This window comes from Hyla sarda, chromosome 1 (assembly GCF_029499605.1).
Source record: "Hyla sarda isolate aHylSar1 chromosome 1, aHylSar1.hap1, whole genome shotgun sequence".
In the NCBI taxonomy this organism is placed as follows: Eukaryota; Metazoa; Chordata; class Amphibia; order Anura; family Hylidae; genus Hyla; species Hyla sarda.
This window is the reverse complement of record NC_079189.1, coordinates 516896887-516920744: the sequence shown is the minus strand read 5'-3', so window position 1 is coordinate 516920744 and position 23858 is coordinate 516896887. Positions and strand designations below refer to the sequence as shown.

Sequence of the window (23858 nt, the reverse complement as noted above, 5' to 3'; positions counted from 1 at the left end):
CTTCCTAAATGCAACATGCCCCCCAAAAACCATTTCAGAAAAACGTACTCTCCAAAATCCCCTTGTCGCTCTTTCCCTTCTGAGCCCTCTACTGCGCCCGCCGAACACTTTACATAGACATATGAGGTATATGCTTACTCAAGAGAAATTGGGCTACAAATATATGTATACATTTTCTCCTTTTACCCCTTGTAAAAATTCAAAAATTGGGTCTACAAGAACATGCGAGTGTAAAAAATGAAGATTGTGAATTTTCTCCTTCACTTTGCTTCTATTCCTGTGAAACACCTAAAGGGTTAAAATGATGACTAAATGTCATTTTGAATACTTTGGGGGGTGCAGTTTTTATAATGGGGTCTTTTGTGGGGTATTTCTAATATGAAGACCCTTCAAATCCACTTCAAACCTGAACTGGTCCCTGAAAAATAGTGAGTTTGAAAATTTTGTGAAAAATTGGAAAATTGCTGCTGAACTTTGAAGCCCTCTGGTGTCTTCCAAAAGTAAAAACTCGTCACTTTTATGATGCAGACATAAAGTAGACATATTGTATATGTGAATAAAAAATTTTTTTTATTTGTAATATACATTTTCCTTACAAGCAGAGAGCTTCAAAGTTAGAAAAATGCAAAATTTTCAAATTTTTCATCAAATTTTAGGATTTTTCACAAAGAAAGGATGCAAGTTACCATAAAATTTTACCACTAAGTTAAAGTAGAATATGTCACGAAAAAACAATCTCGGAATTAGAATGATAACTAAAAGCATTCCAGAGTTATTAATGTTTAAAGTGACAGTGGTCAGATGTGCAAAAAACGCTCTGGTCCTTAAGGCCAAAATGGGCTTGGTCCTGAAGGGGTTAAAATGACATTTGACTTATGAGAAATGTCCTACAGCTGGGACAAACAAGCTCCAGCTTCACTATACCCCTGCACTCCTCTTATGTAAGATTGAAATCCCAAGGGCATGCTTTAAAAATGTGTCAGCTGTTAGTAGCATTCAGTAGCTTTAAAGATAGAATACATTAATGAGTCTGCTCCTCTACTACTGTTGAACTAAAATTTCTAGAAGACAATGTCATGAGTCAAGATCATGGATATAAGAATGAATTGTGAAAGAATGAAATGTAATTGTGCTTAAATGCAGATTTGTTCTGTGTTAGGGCATATTCAAACTCCTAAAATCCACTTTGGTTTAGAAGTGGAATTTGTAGCAATTTCCGTATATCCAAATCAGCACTGTTTTGATAAAAAAAAAAAAAAATAAAAAAAAAAGGAATACTAAAATCTCATTTCTTTCAGTTAGAAATTCTATACCATGCTAAGCAATCTACATGCATTTCAAAAATTGTGTTGCAAATTTTTCTGCTCATGCACAAGTGACATGTCTCTTTTCTGCAGGGATTCTCCCAATGAGATCAAAGGGAGCTTTAAAATCCACTTTAAAATGCGTATGTAAACTATATCAAAATCTGTATGAATTTTAGATGCAGATTTTGCAAGGATTTGGAGGCAAAATTAGTAACCACTTAGGCCTCATTCACATTGCCATTGGAATTCTCTTTTTTTGGAACAACAGTAGTTTAGCAAAGAAAAAAATTGCAAACAACTGGATTCAAGTGAATGGGGTCCATTGGGACCTGGCAGTGTCCATTCGGCTCTTTTTTCTAAAACAAATTGGAACAGAACGGACGCTGAATGGGACGGAAGACAACGTCAATGTGAACCTATCCAAATGAACCCTTCTCCCTTGATTAAATATGAGCTACTAAATAAAAATAAATAAATACAAATTTGTATTTATACTTATTAATTACATTTTTTTTAGTAAAACAGTTCCAAGTAAATCAGTTGATTAAAAAAAAATAATAATAAAAAAGTTTTACACCGAAGTGCCCCTTTAAGGCACTGCTGTGCAATATTCACACTTTTCAATTTGATATGCTTTGTTCACAAAAGCAGTTTTGCTGGAGCCATGACAGCTTTCCTGGATTTGTTTTGAACATATAACAATAAATCTTAAAGGATGCATTTGACATATTAAAGTGTCTATTTGTTTTCTATCAGGGTTTTAAAATTTTGACAAAAATAAAGTAATTTTGCTTTGCTTTTCTGTAAATGATTGATACAAATGTTATAGAAAACAATGTGAAATATTTATTATTACAAGTAAATAAAAAAGTGAACTTTGACTGAAGTCATCTTTCTGCCAGAAATTTTGATTTACTGTATTCCCCACTATTTTAAGTAACAAGTGACAGGAAATATTGCTAAACAGGTTGTGCTTAAAACATCTCTGATGCCTTGGCTCTTCGGCCCAACACATTCGTAGATGTCCGAAAGAGTGACTCAGAGGGCTTTATACATGGCTCAGATGTTATATACTGTATCTATATCTATACCCATCTATCTATTTATACACCAAAATTTAACTGAAGCAAAAAATGACAGAAAACTGTGTGCAAGCAGAAAAAATTGCTGAAAAAAGAATCAAAATGATGCTCCGAAAATGGTGTGTGCACAAAGCTGTAAAGAATTAATTATATAAGTAGAGTAACTATGTGATCTAAATTTTATTTTTTAGAGGGTCCCAACAATGTGCTGTCTGTCTTGCAAAGTTTCCCCAATGAGTCATCTTCTACTTGGTGTTTCTTTTCTCATGATGATAACCAATATGCCGTTCTACTGAAAACATATTCTGCAACAAACTCTACCTGCACACTGTATGAATGGCGTGGAGTATTTGTAGCTGTTCAGGTAGGTATTTTTTGTAGAATAAAATTTAGAGAAGATTGTAAGATTGACACCAATAGTAGATGGCCTATGTCTAATAACATTCTATATTATATGTCCACCCCTGACCCAACTTGACTGAAATACTGTAATATCACAGCAGCTTACCTCACTGAAACCTATCTTTGATAGCAGAGCAGCTTGTGATGTCAAATCTTCTTTGGCATGCGCTCCATGCGTCCTCTATGGGATTGTTGGTCATATATGAGTACAAAGCTCGTGAATCCTGTTGCTCCCATAGAGAATGTATGGAGCACGTACCGGAGATGGCAGTGAGTTTGACAGGTCAGAACCTCCATGATCAGACACTTATCCCCTTTCCTGTGAGTAAGATATACATTTTTAAACACAGGAGTATCCCTTTAAGGACAATTTACAATGTCTTCTATCAACGGCAATACCAATTGGACTTCTTCCTTTTAAATCCTATTGTTTACACCAAGATAAATTTATGAAGCATAAAAAAAAAAAGAAATACTCAACTGAAAATACCCATTAAAGTCTGAAGAATGAGTAGCTCATAGAGCATCCATTGACGGTGAGTAAGGACAATTCCACAGTCAGGACTCCCCTCAATGAGCCAAAACATCTACAAAGAAATCCACAAATTTAGGATAGTTCCTGTCCCATCCTGGTGGGCCAGGGTTGTCGATGGCTTACATGGTCAGTCATTCAGTTAAGTGGCTGTAAAGCAATTTTATATTTCCCTACCTGTATACATATCTAACAGTAAATTGTATTTCAGATAAATTATTTAAAGTCATTCACTCCATTCAAAACAGAAATCATATTGTTACAAGTGTCTGCATTTTGTGTTCATACAGGACTTTGTAATTGAAAACCCCATGCGTTGTGTCGTATTTACAGCAAATGACGCTCAGGTTGTTGTCATAACAAGTGGAGTTGGTAATCTGCCATCATATAACAAGGTCTATACATTCACACGTAAAAATGGATTATTGCTGGTAAATATACTTTTATTCTTTGATTGGTATATGGCAGCTAGCATTAAATGCATTCTTTTGAGTAAAGCATGTATTGTAGTTCTAAGACTAAAACAGGCCTAGTTAAGGAAAGGAAAGAGATATGTACATTATATTTGGGATTTGATCGACGTATATTGTCTGGGTATGGTTTCAACTGTACACTACATAATGGAGTCAAAGGTTTGCTACTTCCTGGTGAACAATAGATAAAGTCCCCTTAACAATGTCCAGTTGTCACTCTACCTGTGACTACAATCCATCAAGCTAATGTTGCATACCAGCTTTGCTCCCTTTGCTGTTTTATGATGACTGAAACTGGTTTATGGGCATCTTTCCAGTGTGCTGAAAACTGGATGCTAAAGGAGTACTCCGCTAGAATTTTTTTTATAATTTCATTGTGCCAGGGCTGCAAAAAGTAACATAATAAAACTTTAACTCACCTTCTGCAGCTCTACCGGTGCGCCGATATTGCTCTTCTGTCTTCTGGGCCCGTTCTTCTTCCACATTCCTGGAGACCGACGCGTCACACTGCAATCAGCAATCAGTAGTCCCGCCTTGGCCAGTGATACGCTGATGGCAGTGTCATATAGGAGAGTCAAAACTTACTGTCTGTTCTATTAGGGCATTGTGCACATTTATGTCTTAAGCAGAATCTTTTAATGACTTTAATATAGCCTGTTACATAAGGAAATCCCATATCCCATCATTTGCTAAAGGCTATCCCACTTTTATAGTTAAGTGCTATTCTTGGCTTCCATTTCCAGTAGCTATTAGCAATTTTGTTGAAAGCTTTTTACTTGGTCTAGCTCTGGTGTAAAATTTATGAACAGGGTGTGACACCTGGATAATATACATAACATAGTTTATGCTTAGAAATTGGCTAGGATAGTGTTGGAAAGCCATACATATGATTTTAGTGACATTTTTAGGTAAAAATATTTATTTCAACACAGTACCAATTCTCTGAGGTCTCCTGATATGTCTACGATTAACAAATAATACCACATGTACTTCCAAACTTAGGGACAGACTCTTCAAGTCCTGGGAACAACCAGTCTAAAACATTTCTCACTGGGAAGTCAGGAAAATTATTTAATCGTTGGAAGTAATGCAAGCAATTCCCAGGTTAGTTTACTTGGTTTTATTGTTTTGTGTGTTCTATGTTATTAAGTCTGAACAGTGTATCTAAAATATTTTAGGGTTATTCTATGCATCTATTCATCCTTGCAGTTTAAGGCTAAGTTTCCACTTGGTTATTTTTCTGGCAGTTTTTGGAAAATTGCCACTGCAGTTTTTGAGCCAAAGCCAGAAGTGTATTCAAAAGGAATAGGACATATAAAGGAAGAACTTACACTTCTCCTCCCTTATGGATCCACTTCTGACTTTGGCTCAAAAACTGCAGTGGCAGTTTTCCAAAAACTGCCAGAAAAAAAAAACAAGTGGAAACTTAGCCTTAGTCTTCCTATTCAAAAACCATAAACATTGGGGCTTGTTTCGTGGCATAATTCCACTTTTCTAGAAAGGGTTTCCAAACATATTTGGAGTGTGTCAACAGATATTTGTGTATATTCAAACAAAAATTGCTTTTGTGAGGTTAGGCACTGATGTCGGACAAGAAGGTCTGACTTACAAATAGCATTCCAGTGTATTTCAAAGGTATTTTATGGGGTTCAGGTCAAAGATTTGTACAGGCCACTTGGGTTTCTTCACGCTAGACTTGCCAAACCATGTCTCTATGAACCTCAGCAATTACAACTACATGACCATGCAATAGAGAACACAACCATTAAAGGAAAACTGTCATCAGAATCACCCGCACTAAACCTGTTACACAGGCTTGTAGTGCGGGTGATCCTGATTAAAACGCTCCTTACCTGGTTAAAAATGGTTCAGCGCTTCTTCAGATATCTTTATTTTTAGTTTTCTGTTATTCCCTGGCTTGGGACTCAGTGGGAGGTGTTATCATCTGGGACTCGGCCACACGTCATTCTAGCTGGGCGGAGCTGCCGCCCGGCTCATGAATATTCATGAACTTATCCTCGTGGTCTAACTCCTTTTTCTAGGTCTGGTGCATGAGGATAAGGTCATGAATATTCATGAGCCGGGCGGCAGCTCCGCCCAGCTAGAAAGACGTGTGGCCGAGTCCCAGATGATAACACCTCCCACTGAGTCCCAAGCCAGGGAATAACAGAAAACTAAAAATAAAGATATCTGAAGAAGCGCTGAACCATTTTTAACCAGGTAAGAAGCGTTTTAATCAGGATCACCCGCACTACAAGCCTGTGTAACAGGTTTAGTGCGGTGACAGATTTCCTTTAAAGAGCCATGGCTTACTATGTAAAAAGTTATTTCGAGTTCACTTTATTTGACAATAATATTGCTGTTGTCTGGTTTTTATCTAGGTGTTTAAATGGAAGAATGGTTTGTTTGTACCACACCAATCTCTCCCTAGCTATGGTGTTACAGGGATAACAGTATTTACTCGTGGCGGATCAGTCTATATGGTGATGTCCATTGGCGGTTATGACCAGAATTCTTTAATGTTCTTATGGTCTAATAATCAGTTTGGAAACCTGCAAGATGTGCCAATCACAGGGACTATGGGTGTGGAGTCCCTTGCTCTTGGTGGAGACATCTATATTGTATTTATACAAGGTAAGAAGGTAGCAAATTTCATTTTTTTCTGGTGCCTGCCAGCAATCTTTACTGGAATTTGGCAGTGTAAAATATGCAGCAAATCAGTTTTTTTTTATATTTCTTCTTATCTATCAAATTACAGACATGTAAGAGCCATGACCCAGCGCCCCATCTCGTGGGTACATCATCCATAGCCTGTGATGGATTTTAGGATCATATGTCATAAAGGGGTTAAACAATGTGTTTTCTCAAATACATTTTTTGTCCCATTTTTAAGACATTTAAAAAAAAAAAAAAAAAAAAGAATAGTGTTTGGCGCTATAAAATTGTTCTTTGCTGTGTTTGCTACCATCATATTATCAAGTAGTAGATGACAGGAATTAAATAAATCAGTTTGCATTTTTAACTTTGTGACAAGTACAGATCTGATGAACAATACGTCAAGTACTAAAATTGTTACAAGAACATTGTCAGATAAAATTAAGACCTTTCAATTTCTCATTCTATTTTTTCTTCCTTCGGTAGCAGAAACAGATTTTATTCATATTTTCCTGTGGGAATCAGGACAGAAACCTGTGAAAACATTACAAATTATTCCATTTAAAGCGGCTCACATGATTCATACATTTATGCCTTCTTCTGGGCTTGGTAAGTTATAATTTCATTTCTAGTGCCTTAATGTAACATTGTTTACAAAAGAAAGTTATAGAGCTCAAAATATTTCAACTTACGTCTTGTCATAAATATCAGGAAGTTTCAGCAAACGGCTAGAGTGTCTTTTGGAAAGAGGGATATGCAAATCAGCTCTCTGACCCCACCTTTTGGATGTAGTCTTCCTTTCAAGTCAGTGTTTTACTCTGATTAGGAGCCTTAGAACATGACTGGGGAGTTATACAAAACCATAAATCTCTCCAGAAGGAAAGAATAACCATCTGTAGACAGCTGTTTTGAGGTTGTTTCCCCTCATCAGGTCAGAGCAGGGTTCTAGCTGGCTGCAGAGAGGCCTATTGTCATGGGATTATGTTCCTCTGACAATGTTTACTGGTGTCTGCTAACAGATATTGTAACAACCGAGGGACCAGGCATGTTAAATTTTAAAATGCCTGATCCTTCTTTTCCATAGAAGATAAACCACTGCCATACACAACTTATTCCTCTCCTAAGATTAAAATAAACATGGAAGTTGTGAGAAAAAACTCATGTACTACAGTATATAAGGCTGCCTTAAAATAAATATTACATGAAAAGCTTCACTCAGTGGCTTCAGTATGGAAGGGTTGAATCTAAAACAGTTAATGGAACATATGTATTCATATTATGTTTCTTTTTTTTAAGCTCACCTTTTAATTGCTGGGGAAAATGTATCGGAAATGTATCGCTTGGACTCTGAGCAGGGACAGTTTTCTTCATTACTGTTGGCTCCACCCTCTAAACAACTGATCTCATCCACAGTCCTCTCTTTAAATGTCTCCAAAACCATCATAGCCTTGGCTGGAGATTTGAACACACAGATCTTTGAGTTAACCTCAGTGTCCAATCAGTCTGACTTCATTCCAAGGTAAATGCCATCTGTCTAATAGGAAACTCTAAGACTATGTTTATAGATATTTTTCTAGGCTGTTTTTCGAACCATAAAACAAATGACCTAAAAAGCGTCCTTTTTTTTTTATTTTTTACTATTGAGTTCTATTGAATTGCTTATGCCCATATCGTTTATTTTTAAAGCCATGAGGTACATGGTCCTTTCATTGCAGATCTGCATATTGCTGAGTAAAATGCCCAGCTATTCTGACCTATGTAAATGTACCATTAGCCAATCACTGGTTCCATTTTAATAGCCCATTGGTCATTGGGCCTCATTTACTAAGACTTTTCCGAGTAGATTTTGTAGGGTTTTCAATGTCACATGTGTTGTGGACCAGAACTTGCTACAAATAGACCAAAACACCTATTAACTAAGCTGCTTACTCTCTATTTTTCTTAGAAAACCTGAAAAAGAGGCATGGCCATCGGGGAAAGGGGGCCTTGTAATTTGGGGGAAGGGGGATAAAAAATTTCTTAACATTCCCAAATAAAATGTGGTGGATTTGAGTTCTGAAAAACCTGACAGCTCGTACCTTTTTTTGGGGAAAAAAAACTTACAAAGAAAACCACACACCACTCTAAGAGAATGAGGCCCAATGGGTGTAATTTAACTAAGCATGTTCCATGTTTGCATTCATATTTCAACAATATCACCACTGGCAGCATAGTTTAAAAAATAGTTTATTCTTTCAAGAAAAACGGTCATCTCGTTCACCCACACTAAATCCAATACACTGGGTTATAAATGTTGGTGAACAGGAGACCGATGCTGGGTCTCTGACTAAAATACATACCTGCAGCCCAGAGCGGTGTCCCTCTGAAGGTCCACTTCTTTCCTCGAAAACTTGCGCACTGGAGGCTGGCCCATTGGCTGAATTTGAATACTCATGGGCGCTGGTCATGTGAGCGATTCATAGGCGCAAGCGCTCACATGACCAGTGCCACATGAATATTCATATTCACCCGGCGGGCCCACCTCCAGTGCGCAATTCTCCGAAGAAGGAAGCGGACCTTCAGAAAGACACCGCTCTGGGCTGCAGGTATGTATGTTAGTCAGAGACCCAGCATCGGTCTCCTGTTCACCCGCACTATAACCCATTGAATTGGGTTTATTGTGGGTGAACGAGATGACCATTTTCCTTTAACAGGAACTGAACTAATTCAGATTAAAAAAATAATTAATTAATCAATTAATCTAACCTAATCTAAAATCTAATCTCATGTAACCAAAAATGGAATAAATGAAAAAGAAATCTGTGTTTGATCCTTAATTTCTTATAGTCTTGATCCTTTTAGTCTATCATTTTTATAACCTGATCAATACAATTTACATGTTACAGTAAGAACTTAAACAATAATATTTGTAAGACCAGAAGGGCATTTAGTATCCCGTTATACAGCATAGATTTGATGCATCTACCACCTGCAATGATGATGAATTGACCTTTATTAAAAATTAGCCTAATTTAATTTTGCACAGAAAAAAGAAAAATGAGAGCCCTACAGAGCATGGGGACAAACAATGATGACAAGTGTACCAGAGTTATAAAAATCCCTGTATAAGACTTGGCCTTTATTAGCTGTGAACATTCAATGCGATATATTTTGTGTTTGTGCTTTAGTGATGTAGATTTAGCATGAGCATGTATTTACTGCAGTATTCCACCTTACAGATAGTCAAATTTTAGGTAGCGGGATATATAGGATCCTTTCACCAGAATAGTTTACATGTCTATTATCTTAAAGGGGTCAACCTGAGAAGAGACAACCATGTAAGATTTGGGTACATATATACTTGTTAGTAGAAATTATTCTGTTATTGTATATCACTCTAGAGTCCATAGTATGCTGCTTATGTTGTGTTATTAATGTTGTGCCGTGTTAGTTCAGGTGAGTTGAAGTTTGAGCCTGGTCAGAGTGAAGCTATATTCGCAGTTAATATCCTTGATGATTCCATCCCAGAGGAGGATGAAACTTTTAAAGTGAGGCTGAAAAACCCAAAAGCCGGAGCAGAGATCGGGGCACATTCCTCTGTCACCATAATCATTCCCACCAATGACTATGCCCATGGAGTTATTGCCTTTGCCCAGGTGATGATATAACTTTATTTCACATTCTGATGATATAGTTACTGTGCTGCTCCATGTATAGTGCTGGTTATTTATTATCTGTGGATCTGTTTTTTTAATTTTTTTTTAGAATTCACTAATGAAGCAAGCAGAGGAGATGGAACAGGACAATCTCATCAGTTTTAGCATTGAACGTCTGTATGGAACCTACGGCAGAGTTGTTGTGGAATGGTTTGCCAATGGCAGTGTTGCCGATATATTTCCTGCATCAGGAATGGTATGCATTTAATATTATGCTAAATTTCCTATTATATGTAGGAAGAAAGCAGCTGAAGCAATACTGGGAAATTTTATTGAGGGCTAGGTGGCAGTTTTGCTCTAAAATGTGCAACTTTTTACATAGTTGAAAGTATGGCTTCCAGGTGTCCAATAGATTTACCATTATGTATGCCAGAAATTGGAGTGAAATCTACACCTGCTCATAGCTGACTTATGTCTGCTTTTCTGTCCCACAGAGAATCAAAAGTTAGACCCAATGTATTAATAGGTGTACACTTCTTATTAAGATTGATGTACTTAAAATTTTATACAAACCAAAAATCATGTTCTTCCTGATGCTGTTATGCTGAATCACAATGAGCAGTTCAATATTTATGAAAAGTGTATACATTTACAACCTTACTACCAGTCTAAGAATGATGGTTCATCTCCTTTGACTTACATTATTGTTTCATATTCTTAGGTAAAAGATGTCAGCAAGATGATAGCTAGAATAGAGAGGGCACTCACCTTTAGTTTACAGACCTGAACTGCATTGGCACAAACAGCAGTGTAACTAATCTAATGCGAAATAACAGCATCTTCCTTACTGGAGCATGGATTATTATATTTTTATTCTTCATATTATATGTGCCAATGACAGAGTTTTTCTTTTATTTCCCTTTTACTCCTCTGTGTAGGTTACATTCTCAGAAGGCCAGGCCCTCACCACAATCACCATCACAGTTGTTGCGGACAGTATTGCTGAGCTTGCAGAGACTGTCATGGTTGTCCTCACAAAAGTTTCAACAATAAATATTCGGGATCCCCATAGAGGTGCTATACTGGACCCTCAGAGATCTACAGCTATGCTGACCATCCTGCCCAATGACTCTCCACATGGTGTGGTTGGCTGGCACATTAATTCATATTCTGTGAAAGTGGATGAACCTATAGGTGGGTAGGAAAAAAAATAAAAAATACAAATCAAATGTTTATTTTATCTATCTTATACATTTTTCATGCAATTACTGTAAGTCACTTATTTATAACTTGATGTTGATCCTAGTTGTATGTTTTGTAGTAATTAATGTAGTAGTAAATCCAATAACTGAAAGTAACAATTACCTATTGCTTTAAGATTATTCCGTTACAGAACATTGTTATGGTGCATAATTATTGCCTCGGTATTAAAAACCAAGAGAACATAGCAAATTTATTAACATGGAAAAAAACATCTATCCAAGTTTTATCTATACACTGCAAATGTTTACAGTAATTTTTATTGGTGACATAACAGATGTCTATGCAGTAGTCCAGATTACATCTCCTACAGGAGGTGAAACCAGGTGACAAAGCGAAACACCATGACTTATGCACCGACAGGTTCAGCGAAGTGGCTACCTTTCACCTCAGTGGGAAGGTCAATCACCACAATGTTAGAATTGGGGGCTCAGAAAAACCATGTGCCCTTATTGAGCACATGAGGGACTTACATAAGCAAACGTGTTCCATGCCATGGGCAAGCATAAAGTCTATGGTCCCTTCTTTTTTGCCGAGCATCCTGTCACTGGCTGTTCCTACCTGGACATCTTATAGGAATGGCTTATGCTACTGATAGACTACATTTTGGCAGATCTTCCTCTATCAGCAGAATGGCCACCTCCGCATTTCTTTTTGGATGTTCGCCAATACCTGAATGAAACTTGGAATATTTGATCGGCCACATTAGAAACAATGATTCACCAATGTTGCGCTAGCCTCCATGGTCGCCAAATCTAACACTTCATGCAACTTCTTTCTGTGGGACAACATCAAGGACTTGGTGTAATTGCCCCCTCCCCCCAGCCACAAAATATGAATGATCTAAGACTATGCATCACTGAAACAGTAGAGTCCATATCTGAGAATATGCTGGCGTGCGGACATCTTTAGTTTACAGCTAACACTTGGATACATATTAATGCAAAATAAAGGGATCCCAAAGCTAGGGAAGGGTATCCAGCAACCAGGAAAAATATTGTTAAAAGTCCAAAATTTTAATTAATTAAAAATAAGACATAAAGGAAAGAACAAAACACCCAGTGAGATAACATCACAACGCCGACGTGTTTCGGACCATTAGGTCCTTAGTCATGGCACAGAAAGTACTGTCAACTGTTTCCTTATATACCATGTCCTCACATGTGTTTCAGAGGAATATCCACCTCCCACCTGGAAGTTTGGCATCTGCCGTCACTTCCTGGGAGTGATCCCGGGTACAATCCGTTATCCAGCATTGTTAACCCTTTCCTATTAATCATATACTTCATTACACATTATCAGCATATAAATCCGCACAAGTAAATAGAAACAAAAATATATAAAATGAAAAAAAGAAAAATAAGAATAAAAAGAGGGGGAATATATGGCAATATTCCAGGAGGAAAAACAAGACCAATTTTGACTGGTCAGAGAAAAATGAATTCTTCAAAAATGATTCACTTGCGACCACCCAAATACAAGCTGTTTGCCATCTTAATAGAAATAAGATAGGTCGTTACGGGAATTTAACCCCTTCGGGTAATGGGAATCTAGCTTTAAAATCCAAAAAACTTCTCTTTTGAAAACCGCATGAGGCCAATCTCCTCCTCTTTGTGGACGTGGCACCTGTTCTAAGCCTGTTACCTAGATTGATTGCGGGTCACCTGCGTGTACCTCCCAGATATGCCTACTCAGGCCAGAGAATGCACGAGAACCACCAAATTCTTCAGGTTTTGCACTAAAATGTCAATGTACTGCACATTGCATTGCGTGCAGATTGCAGAATATACCACATGAGTTGTTTCACAGTTTATAAAAGATGTTATATTAAAGATTTTTCCATGAACTGGAGAGTAAAACTGTTTAGTATGTGTCATAAATTTACATAGGCTGCACCTCGAACGTGAACATTTATAACTGTCTACTGTACTCAGCCAGCAATTATTTGGGTTTTCATGAAATCACTATTGGATAATCTTCCCTGTAAGGATTTCCCTTTTTTTGCAACAAACCTTACTCCATTAGCCAAAACTTTACAATTAGCTTCATTGTCATATAATACAGGAAGATGTTTTTGCACAATATCCCTGATCTCATTGAACTGGGTGCTTAATGGAGTAGAAAATGTTACTGGGTGAATTTTTCTATTATCTCTTGGTGCATATATTTTTTTGGGGTGTTTGGATTCAAGTCTACATAAGCGGTGAGCTGTCAAAATTTTTTTCTTATGATTGGATACATAGTGTGTCTTTTCATATTAATACATTTGTGCTGAATGCCAAGGTTATAATTTTTTCACCATCCTTTTTCAATGACCCTGGTACACTATATTTATTAAAGACTGTATGTAACAGTATTGACTAACTGTTAATCATATATTCTTCACTAATACAGAATAAACCATCACCAGCCTAAGGTTATTTCAGATCAGTGTTGCAGATACGAAAATGTTTGCAAGCATCTTGAACCAGCTCAATACTTCAGTGAGAACATTTCCCACAAATAACACTGTAATATCTTTTTAATGTGCAGGGAGTCCAATGAACATAACCCTGCAGATTACAAGAGAACAGGGCTTTGTGGGCGACATCGCCATTTACCTTCAGTCTACGCCAAACTTCTCTCTGCCGCTTTTAAACAGAGCCAAAGAACGTGAAGATTATTTCTTAAAAGATAAAGTCATAATTTTAAGAGAAAACAGTGCTTTTGGTCTAGTTAATATTACTATCCTGCCTGTAAGTACATGCAAAAATATAAGATTCCCTTATTGTAAGTTGCCTATAGCTACCCTTCACTGTTCCGCAATATGAGAAATAAAGTTAATGTGTGGTTGCTGTGGGCAACAAATCTTATTATTAGTGTGATAAATCTCTCCTATGATGTGTATATGTTTATACTTGATGGGCCTATAGCAGTATATTGCATGATTTGTGTCCGCTGACTGCTTTAGGGTCTATTCACACAGCTAAATTTTCACTTGCGGAATTTCACCTCAAATTAAAGCCCATAGACTTCTATGGGATTCCGCACTCCCATTCACACTTCTGAATTTCCGATTGCGGAATCCCTTAGAAGTCTAGATTTTTTTCAGTGCAATTCTTGTTTCAGGATGATATTCCAGAGCTGAATGAAGGTTTTCTATTAAACATCACTGATGTCCAGTTTGTGAACTTCTCCACCTCAAGTGGAACACCTCTTGTCAAGAGGCCTGGGGTAGAGATCTGTGAAGTGACCATCCTGGAGAACGATGAGCCAAGAGGCATATTTCAGTTCAATGTCACTAAGGTGTGTATTCACTGCTTTGGGTTTATTCTTTATAGACTTGTTTTCTCATGTACATTCGTACAGTGAAATCTCCCTTAGTGGACACCTCCCAATAGGGGACACCTCCCAATAGCGGACAGTTTTTAATTCTCCGGCAGAGTCCCATAAGACTTAGGCTGAGTTCATACTGTGGAATTTCTGGGCAAAATTTCTGCCGGAGATCGAGCCGACAGCTCTAGGACTGCGCGGACTGCATTACCGTCTCCATAGATGGCAATGCATTTCTGGGTGGATCTTTTGGGAGATCTGCTCAGAAATGCACTGACATCTATTGGGGCGGTAATGCAGACTGCTTGGTCCTAGTGCTGACGAATTGATTTCTGGCAGAAATTCTGCTGAGAGATTCCACAGTGTGAACCCAGCCTTAATGTATTTGCACCCTTTGAATAGGGGACACTCCCAATAGTGGATGCGGACACACCCAATAGGGAACAAAACACTCACAATAGGGGACAATAGGAGACAAAACACTCTCAATAGGGGACAAAACAATCCCAGTATGGGACAACTATGCGCCGGGCCGCCGTCAGGGGTACAGCCAATACCCAAGTAAGGGGCCCAGACTCTCAGGGGGCCAATGCCTCCGCTGCACCCCCCCCTGCAGCAATCCCAGCACAGAAGCAGAAGACTGCTGTTTAAACAGTGGTCTCCTGCTTGTGTACATATGCCGGCCACATAATTTGCTCCCCTCCTTTCCTGGTCCCCCTGTGCCACTTTATTCCCCCTGTGCTAAATCTTCTCACCTTTATTACCCCATGTACCACATACTTTCCTATTGATCCCCCTCTGCTATTTAATTCCCCCTTTATTACCTTCTGTGCAAATTCATCATCCCCTCTTTATCACCCCTGTGCCATTTTACTCCCCTTTAACCCCTTGTGCCACTTCATAAAGAGTGGGGCGATTAACTTACACAGAGAGTAATAAAGGGGAATGAAATGGCACAGGGGATCAAGGGAAAATGATGTGGCACATGGGGTAAGGGGGGGGGGATAATTTGGCACAAGGCATAAGGGGAATGAAGACATAAGGGGATGAAATGATATGGGGAAGGGATAAGGGGTGATTAGACGGCACTGGGAGATTATACTGTATAATTGCTTTTTATCATGTTTTATAGGTAATTACACTCTGGAGTAAGTACAGTACAGTATTCTGTCATTTAGAAAGATTTTTGAGCCTTTTTTCCCAATAGGGGACATCTCTCAATAGTAGACACTTTTTATTCCCTGTGAGTGTCCGCTATTGGGAGATTCTACTGTATGTACCGTAGATTCATACTTATACACAGTGGCCCAGGTTTACTAATAATGTAAATTTTTAGACAGTGCAGACTTGGACAGTCTTTGTATACTCCAGATTCATTACAATGGCTAAAGCTGTTTGATACAGCTGTCTAAGTGAGTCTATTATTTGTTATTGTATACCTAAATTTAGGTCTACTTCAGCACACTTTTAGCCATGCTCTTTTGACTAAGCTAAATCCATTTACGGCTAAGCCATTCCACCTTTTTTGCACACTATGTATAATAAATGTGTTAAAATTGACATCCACAATTTTGATGCAGTTAAACATTCTGGGGCACCAGCTATAGTAAATCTTTGCCACTGGGGGAGTTGTGCAGTTACCCATAGCAACCAATCAGATTGCTTATTTTTCAGATTGCTTTTGAACCCCTTAATGACCATGGACGTGTATACACACCCATGTGCCGTTAAGCAGGTATGGTGCGGACTCCCAACTTGAGCCCGCGCCATATCAGCCGGCCCCCAGCTGATTCCAGTTGCTGGGGGTTGGCGTTAATAGCCAACATGTGGCGATCACCACGGCCGGCTATTAACCCTTTAGATCACCACTGTCAAAGCTAACAGCGGCGTCTAAAGGGACCTTTAACTGCTCCTTGGTGGTCCAGTGGGGTGGATTGCCCCAGCAGTGCAATCGTGGGGGCATCCAAATCTGAGGTAGCCGGCGGACACTGCTGTGCTGTGAATGATAAAGCCTGGCAGGACCAGGCTTTATAAATCGAGCGCAGAGCACACAGATCAATGTGGTTCTTTGGAACCACATTGATGAGTATGAGAAATCAAATGATTCCTCCAAAAAGTCCCATATGGGGACACACATTAACCCCTTCTTTATTAAAAGTTTAAATCTGATTCTTCACTATAGTCCAGTCAAAAAGCCAAAAAGCTTGTAGATGAATACCTCAGATTACAGTATAATTTAGTCTGTACACTATGGGGCAATTATCAATATGCATTTTGTATTTTTCTTTGAATTGTCACAAAATTTTGAGCAGCCTTCAAGCTACACAAAGTTTGGAAACATTTTAGATATGTACGTTACTCACGCTGACAAGTCGGATGAAAACGGCTACTACCGGGTCATGACGGACCACATTCACCTGCATGGGGTCTGTCGGTGACCCAGTAATTTTACAGGATTTTAGCAGAGAAAAAAAATAGACCTTGCACAATTTTTTTCTCTACTAAACTCACGTCCTACTGGTCGGATTGCCAACGGAACTCCGAATAGCGGAGTCGGACGGCAATGTGAACAAGGCCTAAGGCTACACATGGGAGGGGTTTATTTTTAAGCTTAATTTAAGGGAAGTGTATTATATGGTTTATGTGCTATCGGTGCACAGTCCATGAAATAGATGACTCCAACTAATGATAACTTATATAATGGAAAAAGCAGTCTATCAATAGATTTAGCAACATATGCATAGCACCAGAAACTGTGAAAATTATAAACCCTGCCATATATTTCCCAAAGTGCAAATCTCCACAACAAGCCTTGTTGGATACATTTGCAAACATGTGTCCGATTTTTGTCTCAAACAGATAGCAACCAATCACAATTCATTTTGAGATTTTGAGAAAAAAAAAAGCTGAGCTGTGATTGGTTGATGTCTGTATGGGACAAAAAAAACAAGACACATTTTTGTCTCAGATTGATAAATCTGGCCCGTTAAGTTAGCAAGGGTTGATGGAAGATTTCATCTCTGTATTACTGAACAGAGCTGCATTCACAAGTCAGACTGTTATCCTGTACATGATAATATATCCTGTACATTATAATATAATAGCCCTAGACACTAGATAACCCATTTTTTATTTACGGTAAGTAGTGCTCCAGGTTTCTGCTGTAGATGTTACAAAATGTATATAATACTCTGTTTTAGGAGGTCTCTTTATTTGAACCTAAAATCCAATCTTGTAACACATGTAGTCTTATATTTGTTCACTAGGTGGCAGCACACTGTCAATGCATGCTCAGAGTACTGACATATTTGTATGCCTCAACTGATGATTTTTGTTAAACTGATACTAATTTTATGTGAAGCCACATTTTATAGAAATTGGATTCTTTGTTTATTTATTTCCTTTTTATTAATTACGATTTTGATTATAATCTATAGAAAACGTACTGTGCAATTGCTTGAAAATCTGTTAGAGAGTAAACTTTTAGCCCCGTTTTCACTGCTCTGATGTTTTTTTTTTATCTTTTTGTGTGAGGCCACACCATGTGGTATTTAGTTTAGTTTACTATAGAGGAAATAACCATTTATGCACTAATGAGAAAATAAGTGCTTCATCTGCTACGAGGCAAGATAAGCATTTTACCTCAGAGTGCAGATTCTTGGGTACCTGAGGCGTTGGACACTTCTAGCCCTGTCACTTGCCAAGTAAAAATGGTGTTTACATTTGCTACACCTTTTGTATGGATCTTTACTATTAATATCAAGGGCACTGACACATTTAATTCGTCTGGAAACATGACAGGGTGTGCCCCAGGGGTATTTTTTTTACAACCTATCACTACCGAGCAACCCCTTCTTAACTGTGCCAGCGAACAGAACTTTTTCTTTATTTTTAATGGTGCAATAATATTAGCAGTTGAAATTTAGAATCTTGAAGTATAGAATGTGGCACAGTTAGAGTTAACAATGTAAACAGAATTATAATAGTATTCAACCCTTCAATCTAGATTCAGTTCTTTAAAGAAGCCTCTTCCTTCTACCCCCCCCCCCCCCCCCTCCCCATTTTACTTCACTCCAGACCAAATCCCTTTTGGAGTTCCCTGCAATTTTTCTGGTAACTGCTTGTGGTTACTAAATTAGTTGTGGTTAATTTGGTGTTTAATACACTTTTACTATTATTACCATTAGGCCCCCACCAAGGACTGCCTTCATTTTTCCAGCACAGCTAGGAGGTAGTTGGAGATATCTGGACCCACCTTACCACCTTTCCTAGGCCACTACTAAGAGGACTGTCCTAAACAAGTTTTCTTATACAGAATTCCCAAGTTAGGGCACACACTTACAGACGTAACTTCAAAGACTTATTTACTTACCTTCAGAACAACCAATTCCCACTGTAGATGTTCTCTGTCCACCAGGTTAGGGACTCCCCCTAAGTTAATTAAACAGGGCTATAGCTGTCTTTGGTTTAAGCACCTATTGTTTGCCCCTCTACTGGTTACGTACCACACCTGGCTGACTTTATGCCACAGCAGATTTCCCAGTGGTACCTACTTGAAGGCTGACATTCTCAACAGCTATAGTGGTATCCCAGTACATTTTAAGCAACCCATATCCACAGTAATTCCATATCTTTTCCCAGGAAAACCGGAGAAATTACTTGGCCCACTCACCATTCAGCTTGCAAAGTCCGTCATCCAAACAGCACTACTTCTCTTCCAGTGATGGATTACCGCTTCAGCTCAGCGGCCCAATGGTCATCTTTACATCAGTCTGTATTCTATCTCCCTGCTTCCTGTACACTAACAACTTCCTAGTATTCAGTCCCCCAACCTCTCCCGCAGAAGAGCAAACCAGTCTATGCCAACTCCGCACATACAGGCCAATAATATTATCTGTGTCTTTTGTAAGGCTGTCTCTTAAATGCTCCACTTTTTTATCACCTAGATTGCCCCTCTTCCCTTTGTGTGATGTTGCAGAGTACCAGTGTCAATAACTTTCCATTTACCCTCTTCTAGCATTTAGCTGTTACCTGCACCAGGCGGTTCACATATATAACTATACTGTATATAGTGGAGTTTAATAAATATTATCCGACGGCCTAAATATTTCATATCAAAAACTTGACATATTCTGTCAAGCGGGTTGGGGAACCACACTGCGATTTTCCTGTGACCATAAGCTTATACCTTTTCTGTTCCAGGGTGAAAATGGAGCTGTGATAGGCTATGAGGTTCCTCCTCCACAAAATGTACTGAGACTCCCTGTTGTCCGACAAGCTGGAAATGTTGGCCTTGTGACTGTCTATTGGGAAGCATTGCTAGTCACTGCAAGTCATGAAGATTTCACACCATGGTTAGGAAACCTCACATTTTCTGATGGACAGGTCAGTATTTTAGCCAAAATACATTGAGCTAATGTTTTAAATTATATAAGTCTCTCCACCAATGTATATAAGTGACTATTGTATGTATGAGTATATATTCAAAACTATGTGTAAAGTATACACATAGATAGTATAGGAATCTGCATCACTCTGTTGTATCAGTTATACTAAAAAGGCAAAAATCTATAAAAATACAAAATTAAATGTTCTTCAACTTGTCAAAAAGCTGTTTATAAAAGTATAGAGGATTAAAAGGGTACTCCCCTGGAAAACGTATTTTTTTAAATCAACTGGTGCCAGAAAGTTAAACAGATTTGTAAATTACTTCTTTTTAAAAATCTTAATCCTTCTAGAACTTATCAGCTTCTATTTGCTCCACTGGAAGTTATTTTCTTTTTTAATTTCCTTTTCAGTCTGACCACAGTGCTCTCTGCTGACACCTCTGTCCATTTTAGGAACCATCCAGAGCAGGAGAGATTTGCTTTGGGGATTTGCTCTTACTCTGGACAGCTCCTAAAATGAACAGAGATATCAGCAGAGAGCACTGTGGTCAGACAGAAAGGAAATTCAAAAAGAAAAGAACTTCCTGTGGAGCAAATAGCAGCTGATAAGTACTAGAAGGATTAAGATTGTGAAATAGAAGTAATTATACAAATCTATTTAACTTTCTGGAACCAGTTGATTTAAAAAAAAATTTTTTTCCAGGGGAGTACCCCTTTAACTTGACTGACTTCACCAATAGGCAGTTAAATCCAAAACATTAAACTCCTAAACATATTTATTTAAAACTGAAATGTTTATTCAGAAAAACTATTGTATAGATAAATAAGTATTATAGAATTCTATACTAAACTGATAATGTGTTTTGCTTTTACAGTCTGTGGGAGTAATTGAAATCTTTATATTGGATGACACCATCATTGAGTTTTTAGAAACATTCAATGTCTCCTTAAAACAAGTGACAAATGGTGCCACACTTGGCGGAGAAACCACAATTACAGTCATCATCCCCCCAAATGATTCTCCTTTGGGATTGTTTGGCTTTGAGAAAAAAGTAGTAAGTATTTGTTCTGTATCTTCATCTTTGTTCTTCCCCTAAAATATGTTCAACACCGTTAAAAGGATACACTAATGTATATTAATTCAACGTTTAAGAACAACAAGATTATTATGTCTTATTAAGTGTTTCCTTTTAGAAGATTGCAGGTTAGGTCACACCTTAAAGGGGTATTCCAGGATTTTTTTTTATATTTGACTATGCTACAGGGGCTGTAAAGTTAGTGTAGTTCATAATATAGTGTCTGTATATGTGTGTGACGGTTTTCTCACAATTCTTCTGTGATTTTCACTACAATATTTATTTTTATCAGCATACAAAATGACTGTTGTCTCAGATTTTTCCCAGCTTGCAATGCGGCCGAGACCTGACTCACTAGTCAGCTGATGACAGGGAGCCTGTCTGCTTCAATGGGTGGAGGGATCGCTTTGTGGGAGAAAGATCAATCTGCCACAGCTGTAGGCACCCTGACTGAAAACCACACTGATTTGAATGGATGCAGCTCATTTATGTTTCAATAGATGGGGTGGCTGATGTGTGGGAGGGAGGAAGATGGAATTGTGGGATTTGTAGTCAAAAAAAGAAAAGTCAAACAGGAAATACCAGTTCACAAACAGCTAGTGGCAGTGTTATGGTAATCTCACAACATAGCCATTTAGCCCCAAGACAAGCGCAGATCCTTCCTAAACATGTCCATTACTGTCTGCCAGGTACGTACTAAAATCATCTTATGGTGGATAACCCCTTTAACTTTATACTCTGAATGCTACTAAAATACACAAAAGATGCAACTCTGGAGTTAGATTCAGCTCAGCTTTATCTGTGTAATATGCTGCAAATATAGCAAATAGCAGACATGGCAGTAAGAAATTAGATTAGTTGAACGCAGTCATCAGGATAGGTTTTCTCTCCATAGATATGAAAAGGCTGTACAGTATGTGTTTTCTTTTAAACTAGTAAAATATCCTTAAAGGGTTTTATTTTATGGACAGTGCCTACTTGTTAGAAGGGTCCATCCCATGCTGGAGCCCCAGGTGGTGAGTTATAGTCTGTGTGCCTTATCTAACTGTCCCTAAATACTTGGATGTTCTGCCATAGACAGCAGTCCCCAACTGGGCACAGTCATTACACTGGAACAAGTGCACAAGTGTCAGAAAAAAATCAGACAAGCCATGTCAGCAAGGTCAAAAAGGTACAGAATAGGCAGACAAAGGTTTAACAAGGGATAAGCCAGTTAATAAGAACCTAGAGGACAACACAGTACACAAACAGAAAAGCAGCTTCAGGACAAAATGTAGTGTACAAAATCAGCAGGCAAAAGGTTAGGTTAGGTATCCAAAAACACAGGGGTCAGGAATGCTGGTAAAAGGGACAATGGACAATCACAGTCATAGGACTGATTTACAAGACAGTTTAAATATCCCGCCTCTGGCAGGAATGATTGCTGGCTCCACAGATTATGGTTCTGGTGCTCTATCCTCCTCATTGGCTAGGCTGTTCGAATAACACAGTGACGAAAGGGAGAGCTGGAGTTGGCGCTGGAGCCAAGTAAGGAGATTTTATTACACTGTGGGGAAATTTTCTGCTATGGCATATATTGTTGCATGCATTGGAAAATTGACTGGTTTTACAAAATATACCAGAGCATACACCCGCAGGATCCATTCATTTCAATGTACCAAACTTTTGAAATTTTTACGAGGCTATACAGTCTTTTCGTGGGACTTAAAAGCACAGACGGCCATCATCACTTGAAGCTATTCTCCCCTAAAAGCAATATTCTGTAATAAGGCATGAAATGGAGCATGCAGCAATATTTATATTTCAGTTGAATACATACTGAATACAACCAAAAATCCTCTGAATGCCTCCATCTACACTAAAAGTCTATTGGTGCCCTACAACAACTCTCAGACTTTACATGGCTTTAGTATAGCCATATGCATGTGTGGTGCACCAGGGGGTCGATGTGAGGTGTGTGGGGCAGGTGGTGTTAACCCCTAAATGTTCATGACGCCAGGGCGTGGTTTTACCGAGAACCACTCGAACGGTTGTACCGCTAGTCCTAGCTAGGCAGGGCAAATGAGAGTCCAAGGCCAGGTTAGGGTTAACGGTAGCTTTACTGAGGTAGACAGATGGTACAGTGTTCTCAGCTAGGCCAGGATCCCAGAGAGGTGACCAGTAACACAGGGGACCTCGCAGCTTGCTGGGACTTGCAGTGACTTTGACAGACTTTAGAACAGCCACACTGACTATAATAGACTTGACTGAAGACAGTGACAACAGACCAAGATGACTTGACTTACTGACTTGTGGCTGTAATTTTAGGCTTGAGGCATCCAGATGGGCTGGACACTGGCTCTGAGATGTCTGGACTGGACTTGACCTCAGGATCTAAGAGCAATAAATAATCAAAGAGAGAGATTGCAGCTCCTCCCTTATCTGTGCAAGGAGCCCATAGGCTAGCTGAGGGTCATCTGGTCACCTGGTGCTCTCTGGATAACAAAACATGTGACTTTAACATGTGACAACCATTATCATGTGATCAATAACCATGTGACCATATCAAAGGTCCTTTACACATAATATACAATTATACAGATTATAGGGGCACAGTTCAGGTGAGCCCTGGGGACGTGCAGGGACTCAAGCTGATAGGACTGTGAGATGCATATCCTGTACTGGGACATCACACATGAAACCTAATTCATGTATGTAACATAAAATATCAATATCATTTGAAGGATACTTTTGCTAT

At 38.6% G+C, this 23858-nt stretch overlaps 1 protein-coding gene across 3 annotated transcripts in view; it reads left to right on the top strand.

Annotated features, from left to right (window-relative positions):
- ADGRV1 (adhesion G protein-coupled receptor V1) overlaps positions 1-23858 on the top strand; it is a 588171-nt gene that overhangs the window by 221116 nt on the left and 343197 nt on the right. For all 3 annotated transcript variants that reach the window (XM_056538342.1, XM_056538334.1, XM_056538351.1), the window contains 13 exons: positions 2581-2753; positions 3614-3754; positions 4799-4900; positions 6178-6430; positions 6938-7060; positions 7748-7970; positions 9882-10086; positions 10196-10342; positions 11025-11280; positions 13879-14081; positions 14455-14631; positions 19861-20043; positions 20921-21100. In XM_056538342.1, coding sequence (XP_056394317.1) covers positions 2581-2753; positions 3614-3754; positions 4799-4900; positions 6178-6430; positions 6938-7060; positions 7748-7970; positions 9882-10086; positions 10196-10342; positions 11025-11280; positions 13879-14081; positions 14455-14631; positions 19861-20043; positions 20921-21100 — 2366 coding nt within the window. The remainder of the gene's footprint in view (positions 1-2580; positions 2754-3613; positions 3755-4798; positions 4901-6177; positions 6431-6937; positions 7061-7747; positions 7971-9881; positions 10087-10195; positions 10343-11024; positions 11281-13878; positions 14082-14454; positions 14632-19860; positions 20044-20920; positions 21101-23858) is intronic.